The sequence below is a fragment of the Dromiciops gliroides genome, chromosome 2 (genome assembly GCF_019393635.1).
Source record: "Dromiciops gliroides isolate mDroGli1 chromosome 2, mDroGli1.pri, whole genome shotgun sequence".
NCBI classification, from domain to species: Eukaryota; Metazoa; Chordata; class Mammalia; order Microbiotheria; family Microbiotheriidae; genus Dromiciops; species Dromiciops gliroides.
This window is the reverse complement of record NC_057862.1, coordinates 151,670,620-151,682,953: the sequence shown is the minus strand read 5'-3', so window position 1 is coordinate 151,682,953 and position 12,334 is coordinate 151,670,620. Positions and strand designations below refer to the sequence as shown.

Genomic DNA, 12,334 nt, shown 5'->3' with positions numbered 1-12,334 from the left:
AAAAAAACACACAGCCAATTGCATGTAAACAGACTTTAACTAAAAAAAAAAAAAAGGATTCTAACCCTGTGTGGCCCTGGGCAAGTCGTTTAATCACTGTCTATCTCAGTTTTCTCATCTGTAAAATGAGGATAATAAATAACACCTACCTCATAGGACTGTTTCAAGGATTAAATGAAATAACCTTTGTAAAGTATTTTGTAAACCTTAAAGTGCCACATAATTGCTAGGTATGATCAGCATCATCACAATTATCATCACTCCTACCTGCTTTTCAAAGGCTCTAACTGGGAATCACTGTAAACATATCCAGCTCCATTTAAAACAACTTTTTAGCAAACAAAAATGTTAGAAAAATCTAAATATTCATCAGGGCAGATGGGTGGTGTAGTGGATAGGGTGCTGGGCCTGGAGTCAGGAAGACCTTCTTCTTGACTTTAAATCTGGGCTCAGACACTTACTAGCTGTGTGACCCTGGGCAAGTCACTTAGTCCCGTTTGCCTCAGTTTCTTCATCCATCAGATGAGCTGGAGAAGGAAATGGCAAACCAGTCCAGTATCTCTGCCAAGAAAAGCCCAAATGGACTCACAAAGAGCCAGACATTGACAGAAATGAGTGAACAACAACAACGACAAAATATTCATCATTCTAAATAAGAATATGATTTGTCAGGCTAAATCCTACTGAAAAAGTCCAACCCTGATGGAGTACAAAGATCACTGGGCTGGGAATGAGGGGCCTGGGCTTTTAGACCAAATGGTACCATCACGTGAACCTACTTGTGCCTTGGTTTCACCATCTGTAAAATGAAGGAAGTAGATGAGGTTCCTGCTCACTCCAGATTTTCTACGATTTTAAGTGGCTCTTGTTCTGTGAGGAACTTTTGATTGTTACCCCTGCCCTGTTCTTATAATTCTATTTGATAGCCCACTTGTCAAAAGCGGGCAGTGGACTACAGTTAGGCTGGGTTGGGATACCTCAACTAAGTCTATAAAGCTAAACTGGGATATTTATTTCCCAGACACTAACTAGCAGTCAATCAGTAAAGCTGTTAAACTTGCAATAATATTTCACTGATGTGTACCCAAGCGTTACAAGTTATAAAATTTCCAATTTAATTTTACTGCATCCCTGAAGCTGTAGTAATTAGAAGACAAACTCACAGGGAAGAAGTTTATAGCTTCAGGGGAGAGAATCCTGAACCTGTCCTTCAGGTCACTTATGTCCTCAGGGTCTCCAGTGATGACAGCTGATTGTAGACCCAGGAACTTATTGTAATACCTCACTAATTCGTCTTGAAGTTGAATGGGGCAGATGTAGATGACTTCCACGTTGGCATCTAAAAACAATGGGTGCAGCGTTAATTATTGGGAAAGGGGGTTAACAACGTTATGAACCCTGGCATCTGACTGTCTCAGGGTAGTTTAAAATAAGGAACATTTCCAAAAGCTACGAAGAAGTTAATTTAGATTGGTTTCCCTCAACTCTTACCAATTTAACAGACTTTCAGGTATTTTAACATTTCTCTGAATAAGCAATGAACAATAAAATAAGTAGAAATGGCTATTCCTGCAGGAGGGGAGATGTCAAGGACTGTACAGCTACATATTCCAATGGCGTACAGGGATTTTGTTTCCAAGTCCCAGACACATCAATGAGAATTACGCATTACTTTAAGAATTTATCCCATTAACTTCAGTACATTATAACACTGAGCTGTTAACTTAGAAATGGTAATTCCTTTTCTTTGTGTGGACTCAACAGGACCAATCCACATCAATGTCCTTTCCAAATAAACAGATAAACAGTTGAATGATTCCAATCACAGTGATTATTCCAAGTATCTGAACATCTTCCTGCTTTATACCCTTCAATGGGACATGTGACTTAAATGACACAGCTAATGATTCTAGGTTTACAAGATACTTTGTCTTTATAATCTCATATTTTCCCCCTATCGAGTTGGTTAAAATTCACATGTAGTGAGATACTTGGTACAGAGAGAGAAATGATAATTAAACATTCTATCCAACATGGTGTTGAAAACTCTTTGAGATTTCTCACTGCATGCTACAGCCATCTTTAAGCAAGGCAGTAATAGCTGTGAATAGGCTAGCCAGGTAATTTATCAGCCAATGGAGTCAGAATATTTTCTCAGTAAAAACTGGGTCAAAGAAGGAGGTATTGACCAGCTGAAAGCCCCACATCTTGTGGGAATTACCCCCTGACTATTCAAACCTTCACTGATCTCTCCCCTCTGAACTTCTGTAATATATGAAGATGTAGATATGTATGTATGTATACACACACATACAATAGCTCTTTCTGATGTGTTAATTTAGCTTTCCAACAACAACAGAAGCTCCTTGTGAGCAAGCCCTGTGTTTTTACCTATCTTCTCATCCCCTACAATGCCTAGCACAAGATTAGACAGATTGCAGATGGTTATAAATATTTGTCGATTGATTAAAGCTAAGGAGGAGGCAGCTAGGTGGCGCAGTGGATAAAGCACTGGCCCTGGATTCAGGAGGACCTGAGTTAAAATCTCACCTCAGACACTTGACACTAGCTGTATGACCCTGGGCAAGTCACTTAACCCTCATTGCCCCACAAAAACAAAACAAAAAAGATTAAAGCTAAGGAGACTAGAGGAAAGCTGAAAAATAGGAAATTTTCCATGCTTAAAAGAATAATCATTGAGAAATCTTGTATAATTCTAGGAACAGATTTCCACATCAAGATCATAAAAGAGAAACTGGGAGAAACCAAACAACTTCCTTAGGTCTCCAATAGTTTAATGACCAGCCTAGGAACCTTATGCTCTGTATTTTCGTGACACTACTATCTTATCAATAGCACTGGCTATGTCAATGGCGATGGAATGTGCCATAATGTTCTTAAAGTCCTCAAACACAAAAGAACAGAAAGCAGTTTAAAATGAAGAATAAATTCAAAGGGAAGAAAAACATGTGAATACATGAACTGTTCGTTTGTTTTTTTAAATGAAGGCATTTCCAGAATAAAACCAATGATGGGTGATTTTAATTTTCTTCCAGAAAAGCAATTCAAGTTAGACACCGAAATGCCATCTGTGCAGGCTGACCACAAAGCTACAAATGTTCAAAATTCACTGCCAGGTAAATTTGGAAAGTAATTAAGATGGAGATAATAGTTTCTTTGTTAGTCAATAGTCAATATCACTTTCAGTCAGTCTCTCCCTTATTAACTCTTCCCAGAAATTGAAAGCATTAACTATCAAGGTCTCTAATAGACACCAGCTGACCTCCACCAGCCAATATTGGAATGACAAGTTGTACCTACATGAATAGAATTCCCTTCGTGCCCTTCCTGCCCTCACCCAATCCAGACAAGCTAAATAACCGCAAAGAGATAGATGTTTTCATACTGGTGACTCATGAATAAAAAGTGATCTTTCCCAGATTTTCTGGTGTCTCTCCTCCCTCCCATATTATTTTATATGAACAAGTACATTTCCCTTTGATTTACTCTCCCTGAACAATCATTCATTCCTCCTGAAGAGGAGTGTTAGTAATGCTAGATCAGTGTATTCTCCCAAAAGTTACTCATAGCTATAGTAAACTCCATGGCAGACAAGGTCTCTGACTGAACTACTTAAGATGGAAGCCTAACCTTCCTCTTATATAATCCCTGTATGAAAAAAAAAAAAAAAACCCTTTTGTAAAATGTTCTGTAATAGTGATTCACACAGTGTTGAGAGGTGGGGCAGCTAAGTGGTACAGTGGATAGAGCACCTGGCCTGGAGTCAGCAAGATCTTGCTGAGTTCAAATCTGGCCCCAAACACTTATTAGCTGTGTGCCCTTTGGACAAGTCACTTTAACCCTGTTTGCCTCAGTTTCCTCATCTGTGAAATGAGCTGAAGAAGGAAGGGGTAAACCACTCCAACATCTATGCCAAGAAAAGCCCAAGTTGACTCATGAAGAGTCAGACATGACTGAACAACAACATGAGAGGTACAGGAAAGGTTACACTTGGGTTTCATGGGCTGTAACTGGCCATTGGAAAAAAAAAAAAAAACCCTAAACACGTGAAATAAATGAAACCAAAATCTGTCCTCTACTGCATTTGAGTGGCTTTCACCTAGTCAGACTTTTTAGTTCCAATAGCTCAGAACTAACAAATCAATCTTAAGGTCTTTAAAATTCTGTATTGCAGCAAAGCAATATTAGTGCCTAGATAATAGATTAAAGCAATTATACTATTATTTTAGGACACTGTAAATTTCCAGAACAGATATATTTTTGTTACCAAATGGCATTTATGAAATAATAATGATGCTGAAATATATATGAATCATGTAAAGTATATCATTCCAGGGAGCCAGCTAAGTTGGTCATTGATAAATTAAAATTCTTCATTATTTTGCTTAAAGAAGGACTTGGTAGAAACTATCATAACAATGAAACTAAGGCGTTCTTACTTGATAACAAAGACTAGAAATGGTGCAATTTTTTCTTTTCTGTGTAGGCCCAGAAATTTTACCCAGTGTTCCTAGCCGACATTCTGTACCTCCTAGCTGTCATACCTACCTCATAATACTGGGTCCTAGAGGACATCACTTCAAGCTACTCCTCTTCCTCACCATTCCCTCAAAAATTGCTTGTTATCTCTTTTCTTCCAAATTGTAGGGTAGAAAAAGTGCAATGATCCAAAAAGGTTTTGAAACTCTGCTTTTACAGAGTCATTGTTCAAGCTGAGATTTGCATTGTTAAGCAATTCCTGCTTAGACCTTCTTTTTTACCTACTAATAATTAAAATGTGCATTTTTTAAAAAAAGGATCACTTTTCTCTGACCCATCTTCTTTAACTGGTTATTTTGTGGTAGAATCACAGTGCTGTATTGTAGTATATTACATTAATCTCCAAGGTAATAGACTGCCATTGACACAAATAGAGAATTATAAATTCATTCTAGGATTCAGAAGAAGGAACATGCTCCTGGACTAGAGAGAAGAGAAATACTCATCTAAATCTGGATGAAAGTTAATTTAAAGAATAAACAATTGACTGTGGAATTTGTTTTGGTTTTTGGTTTTTGGTTATTTTTGGTTAAATTTTTTTAAAAATTGGAGTTGAGTTCACCATGAAACCTGCATCTTAAAAATAAAATATACAATTTTTCTTTAAGTTGAAAAATCTTGTTCATTTATAGATAGATTAGAATTAGAATTCATCTTCATGCTGCATTTCTAATTTGCGAAATATTACACAGATGTTCACTAATTCATCCAAATGAACACTTTAGAAAGTTGTATTCATGTGAAAGCAATTGCTGTACCTAGTATGTCACACAGTCTTCCCAGTTGCAAGTTCTGTTGCATAGGAAAATCAATGGTACTTTCCCGTACGGATTTGGAAAATCCTAAAAAAAAAAAAATCACAAAAGAAAGTGTTAAAATCTGGGAAGAAATAGATGCCAAAACATTTGCAAAAATTGCAAGAAATTCATTGAGTTTCAATACATTTTTCCAAGAAAGGTATTTGATTCTGTGTGAGACATCCTACAGAAATGATACAACCCTAAGAATGAGGTGAAATTAAGCATTTATTTTGAAATAAGTGGGGAAATTAAGCATTATTCTGAAATATGTACCAAGGAGCTGTTTCTGTAAACAGAAAGATTCACCATTTTTTTGGTCTTTGTTTTTTAAATAATAGCAGTAAAGCTGGCAAGATCCAGGGTCATGAAAAATAGGAAAAAAATTGACATTTAAGTCGGAATGTTTAAAATAGGATGTGGTATGCACAAACTGAGATTTCAAAAACGATCACTGGGCTTTGAAAAATATATATCTCCTCTATCACTGCATTTTGAAAACCCTTCCCAGATTCATTCTGAACTGACATCCAGATTTCAGATAAACCTCTTGCTGTCGGGTACATGGATTTACTAATACTGAGCACTGAAGAAATATGCTTCTGGACTTAGCTAGAGGAACTCTCAACCTTTGAAAAGCAAAAAGGTGAAAATGGCTACTTTGTCAGGACTAAGGAAAACTCTGCTGAGAGTATGGTTGCTTTAGTTTTTACTTCTTCCATTTGGTGCTGTTGGAAATGATAAAGGAGGAAAAATCCTATGGGTCACAATGGTCCAACCCTGTACTGATGCCAATAACAATTGTAGTAATGTTTTATTTTTTTCTTGCTTTTAGGTGATTCAAAGAACATGGATCAAAAAGCTAACTTAGAAGGCAAAAATACATGAGTAAGCAGAGCTACTTCTGTACGTGAGTGATTCAACATTTGTGGGCACAACTTTTTGTTATTAAACAGCTTTTCACATTTAGAAGAGACGCTTCAATGCCTCCTTGTGGTTACTGAGTCCAAACACATGTCTCAAATTAAAATACTGCAGATTAAATGACTTTATATTACTAAGTCTTCAAGGTATTTCCAAGACTCTTTTTTTTTAAATGTAAAGATACCTACAATTCCACTAGTAGGCTGTTTTCAAATAAAAATAACTGTGATCATTGGCTCCTTGCATCAATATTGGTGTTTAAGTACTAGACAGAATTTTGAAATTAAGTAAATTTATAATTTGTTGTTTTAATCTTTGCTGCTGTGCCTGCAAATTTAAGAAATGAAAATGGCAGAAGGGAGTCAAGAGGAGATTGAATGGTTTATGAAAAATGTTTCTTTTCTCAAATAATGTAGAAATTTGTGTGATGTGTAAAATTGAAAGGCGTACATTAAATAGAAAACTGTATTAAAAGATATGTATGGGGGCAGCTAGATGGCACAGTGGATAGAGCACCGGCCCTGGAGTCAGGAGTACCTGAGTTCAAATCCAGCCTCAGACACTTAACACTTACTAGCTGTGTGACCCTAGGCAAGTCACTTAACCCCAATTGCCTCACTAAAAAAAAAAAAAAAAAAAAAAAAGATATGTATGGGGGGGCAGCTAGGTGGCGCAGTGGATAAAGCAGTGGCCCTGGATTCAGGAGGACCTGAGTTCAAAGTCGACCTCAGACACTTGACACTTACTAGCTGTGTGACCCTGGGCAAATCACTTAACCCTCATTGCCCCGCCCCCCCCAAAAAAAAGATATGTATGAACTGTGTTGGCATGCCTGCTTGGATGCTTCTCAGGTCACAGAATTTGAGATTTGGAAGGGCTGAGGCCAGCTGTATGTCCACCCTGTACGCCAAAGGAGCTCCAACTGTAACATACCTGGAGGGGCCAATCAAGCTCTGCTTGAAGACTTCAAAAGAAGAAGAACCCACCCCCTCTCATGGGAGCCTGTTGCACTTGGATGGCTCTAACTGGTAGAAAGTTTCTTCCTAACACGATGCTTCCAATTTCCTTTCTCCAATTTCCACCTGCTGTTTCTATTTCAGGCTTCTGGGGAAAGTCCTTCAAATACTTGAGGACGACCCTCATGGCCCCAGAGTCTTCTTTTCTCCAGGCTAAACATGCCCAGTTGTTTCAACCAGTCTTCCTTTGTCATGAACTAAAGGCCCTTTGCCATCCTGATTGCTCTCTTCTCTTCGAGATGCCATCCAGCACAATGAAAAGAACACCAGCTCTGGAGCCAAAAGATACCGGTTCAATCTGACCTTTGACACTTACCACTATGTAACCTGGAGCAAATCACTTCAACTTCACCTGGGCCTCAATTTCTTATCTTAAACAAGGGGATTGAACTAAATGACTTTTGGGGTCCCTTTCAGTTCTAGATACCATGAATATAGATGAGGCAAGACCATGTGAACGGACAGAAGGGGGGAAGGGCATGGGTGGGGGGGGAAGATGCCTGAAGAACCAAGAATGTATCTGAAAGCATTCCCCAAATGCAATTTCTTTAAAAGTAAAGATAAAATGTGGTAAAAGAAATCTTATTAAAAAGATATCTAATTTACAGTATAAAAGATGGCTGATGATTTTGTTGCCAAGTATACAGTTTATAATTGAATAAGCCTGATTGGATGATGTCAGTCGATGAATGGTTTTTCTAATAAATCACATGCTAACCATGATAGTTGCTTAAGGAGGTAGGTAATATCATCCCTGCAATATCTCATTCGATTTGTGATAGACCTTGTCACTCAATTATTAATTTTGTTAAGGGCTAAAATTCTAGCTAAACTGTCTAAAATATCTAATGAGTGGTCGCCAATATATTATAAGCTTTAGCAAGAGTTAGACTTTTAAACATTTATTAAGGAGAATAAGAATTTGGTAAAGAGAGAGAGAAAGGCCTAGATTTCTATTAAAGGGAGAGCACATTTTTAGCTCCCTTCTCCTCCAGCGTCCTCAGGAAAGAGAGCGAGACTGAGCGCCAGTCTCTTCCTTCCTCCTCCCACTAGCCCGCGTCACTTCCTGACGCCAAAGAAAAGACTCCTGGTCTTGCCCTCAAAGACCTTCACTTCATGGGCGGAACTCTTCTACAGTAAGTCTCCAGCAGGTGGTGTTATTCCAATCGTTACAATCTGCAGCAAACCCATGTCAGAAGCTTACTAGCTGGAGAAGGAAACAGCAAACCCCTCCATATCTCTTCCAAGAAAACCCTAAATGGGATCACAGAGAGTAAGATGCAATGGAAATGACCAAACATCAACAACAAAAAACAAACCCATGTATCAGATACTGGCTGTTTTCCAGGAACGCAAATGCCCAGCACATAGTAGGTGCTAATGAAATGCTCACCGATTGATTGGTTACTTGTCCTGACTGAGTGCAGTGTACTCTCTATTATACAACAATGACTTTCTATAGATAGGCCCAGAAACAGGAGACTGATTGAGCTTCCTTGGCACTGGCATTGGGTGGTTTTACCTGCCTGTGATATTGTTTGGCTCCTGACCACCTGCTTCAGGCTTTGAAGGGCCTCACCTCCTCTTCTTTTAGAATCACTCTGGCTCCCTGCTGTCTGCCTGTCTGTTCCATGGCTGACTCCTGAACTCCTCTGTCATGTTGTTGTTGCTAATGCTGATGATGTCCTCAGAACTGTAGCTTGGAATTTTTAAATCTGGGATAAGGGGTTGGGAAAATAGCAGGTGGAGTGGCAGTGAGGATTCAGAGGACAAGCCCTTTTGTAGTCTCATTGGGAGAGGGGTGATCCATCTCCAGGAGACGATGGCCCTTGCACCCATGGGAGTTACAGGGTGAGGCAGGATCTGAGGGAGGGGCAGCACAGAGCCAGGGATTACCAGAGGAATTACTGCCTGAAGGCAGTTACCGTGTGGCAGCATGGGCGGAATAGAGAAGCATGCTCTCCCCTGGAAGAAGTATATCTGGCCCAGTGCCTACTCCAGATTCTATACTTAGCAAGGAGAACTTCCACTCTGTTGCTGACCCCTGGGTTACACTGACTTCGTGATGTTTGGATCTTCCCTGCTGGCTGGGCTTTTGGTCCATCCCTAGCCTCTGGCGTGCATTAGGCTTGCCAACGTAGACATGCCTAGAGTGTGGTCCATCCAGCCCAAGTGCTAGGCACACCTATGCTCCCCAGTTCTACCTCTTCATCTTATCTAGTCCCTCCTGCCAGCTGCCCATGCCTCAGGGCTGATGGGCCATCTACAGAGTTTGAATGCTATAATAACTACACCACCAATCAAGACAACAACTCACATGAATACAGCACTCACAATAACCCTGTGAGGTAAAGTGATGGATTAGAGTCAGAAAGACCTGAGTTCCAGTCCAGACTCAGACACTCACTAGCTGGGTGACCCTGGGCAAGTCACTTAACCCTCATTGCCCTGTAAAAAAAATTGAGTCTAAGTACTCTGAACCCCCAAATTGGATGGTTCTGTTGCTAGTTTAATGCCAAGGATTTATCACATCTGCTATGAGTTTATTATGGCCTCCTCCCAAGATGGTGGGCTTCTTTTTCCTCCTCTTTTTGTTTTGTTTTGGGGGGAGGGTTGTGGGGCAATGAGGGTTAAGTGACTTGCCCAGGGTCACACAGTTAGTAAGTGTCAAGTGTCTAAGCTCAAATTTGAACTCAGGTCCTTCTGAATCCAGGACTGGTGCTTTATCCACTGTTCCACCTAACTGCCCCCCTCCTCCTCTTTTTTGGGAAGGTAGTAGGGGTAGAGTGAGGCTAAAGAGACTACTGGGAAAAGAGGGGAAACAATGCCTTGTGACTGAGGCATTTAATAAATAGTTGCTGATTGGAATTATTTTCAGGTGTCTATGGGGAAGGTGAGTGGATGCTGGTCTTTTATTTAAGTAAAAGGGGTAGTTAGGTGGTGAAATGGATAAAGAGTCAGGAAAATCTGGGTTCAAATGTGGCCTCATATACTTACTAGCTGTGTGACCCTGAGAAAGTCACTTAACCTCTATTTGCTTCAGTTTCCCCATCAGTCAAATGGGCATAATAATAGCACCTACTTCCCAGGGCGTTTGTAAGGATCAAATGATATAATAATTGTAAAGTGCCTGGCACATAGTAAGTATTGTATGTGTTAGCTTTAATATAGTATCCTCATCTGTAAAATGAGGATAATAACATCTACTACAACCACCACCACCACCACCACCACCACTACTACTGCTATTATGAAGTGTGAGGACTATCCCTTAAACTGGGCTTCTAGAATGTAGAGGCTATTTCTTTGTAGGTCTATCTGTATTATGTCCAGTATAGCATGGTCCACAAGTTACATAATGATTAAATAAGAGATAACTGGAGTTATAATGACTTTAGCATATTAAATATTCATTTTAGGGGCACAAGCGTGCACACGCACACATGAATTAGTCTTATCTCAGAAACAGCCCATGAATTAGATAAGAATATTACCATTGAAAAATATCTTAAAAGATGATCATTTGGTATGACTCCCTCATCTTATTGATAAGGAAATTGGGTCCCAGAAAAAACAAATTGATTTATGGGGACAGCTAGGTGGCACAGTGGATAACACATGGGGCCCTGGATTCAGGAGGACCTGAGATCAAATATGGCCTCAGATACTGGACACTTTATTAGCTGTGTGACCTTGGGCAAGTCACTTAACCCTCATTGCCCCAAAAGACAAACAAAAACACCAAACTGATTTATGCAAATCTCACACACCCAAGAATCACAGTAACTAGAAACAGAACCCAAGTCTCCTAATGTCTAATCTGTCCTACTTCCACTATTCCAAAGTATGTAAAAATGGATAAAAGCAGTCCAAGAAGATAGCCATATTAACTACTCCAGGCCTCATAATGCCAGTTGTGACCTATACAGTGCATAAGTGGACTTGATCCACATAGTATCTATTTTTATCTTTCCCTATGAAAAGATTTTTTTTTAAGTTTCTGTCAAGGGGGGTGTCTAGGTGGTGCAGTGGATAAAGCACCAGCTCTGGATTCAGGAGGACCTGAGTTCAAATCCGGCCTCAGACACTTGACACTTACTAGCTATGTGACCCTGGGCAAGTCACTTAACCCTCATTGCTCCGCAAAAAAAGTTTCTGTTAAAAGCTTAATAATCATCAGCAAAGACAAAGCAGAGTATAGAAATAAGTATTAAAACCTTACCTTAAAAACCCTTAGCACTTAAACAAACAAATGAATGATTGACAAAAAAGAAATGCATTTGAGCCAGGGAAAAGTTTAGCAGCTCAAGTAGACTTAATTTAGACCCTAAAGACTTGGATACATTTGGTGAAATACTGCTGTGTTTCTCACACAGCACAAACCTACTGTCTCTGTTTATGGGCTGATACAAATCGGTTTGAGGCAAAACAGTGTGCAATGGTCAGTAAACTGCTAGTGTAAACGGTCCAAACACCAGAGCTAAAAATGAGAATTTTAAAGTTCCCCTCTCCCAAGTTCAAGGTCAAGTGAATATGGATCTTCCTTCATTTTTATAGGAACAAAGGAAGAAAAATTAGAGGCATAGCACCTGTATTTACATGCACTTAATATTTAATTTCCTGGGGCAAGAGGTAGGAAAAAAGGGGAAGTGGGTGTATTCCTTATATTCCTTTTTATTCTTTGCCCCAGTTGGTGCTAAAATTGCAATTGTATTGAGAGGGAGCAGAGTAAAATTTTCATCCCCCAATTTCCACTACCCCAAACCAAACCAGATCTTAAAGGGTGAGGCGAATTGAGAGGGGAGACAAATAATTGGAGGTTTAATTGGCTGATAGCTGCCTAACGTACCTAGTAACAACATTAGAGCCATCTAATTGGCACATCTCTTTTAATGCTGATACATTAAAGAATGCCACAGAGTTTAAATGCAGCATGAAGGCTGAATCCAAATAAAGGAACACAGAGGTGAAAGGGAGATGTGGGAGGAACCAGGCCAACCATACTAGAAATGGGAAGAGTTAGTTAAGGTGATGACA

At 39.5% G+C, this 12,334-nt stretch overlaps 1 protein-coding gene across 1 annotated transcript in view; it reads right to left on the bottom strand.

Annotated features, from left to right (window-relative positions):
- IQCH (IQ motif containing H) overlaps window positions 1–12,334 on the bottom strand; it is a 176,041-nt gene that overhangs the window by 128,264 nt on the left and 35,443 nt on the right. Inside the window, exons 7-8 of the mRNA XM_043983514.1 lie at window positions 5,319–5,402; window positions 1,164–1,339 (exon numbers count right to left, since the gene is read on the bottom strand). Of these exons, the coding sequence (XP_043839449.1) occupies window positions 1,164–1,339; window positions 5,319–5,402 (260 nt within the window). The remainder of the gene's footprint in view (window positions 1–1,163; window positions 1,340–5,318; window positions 5,403–12,334) is intronic.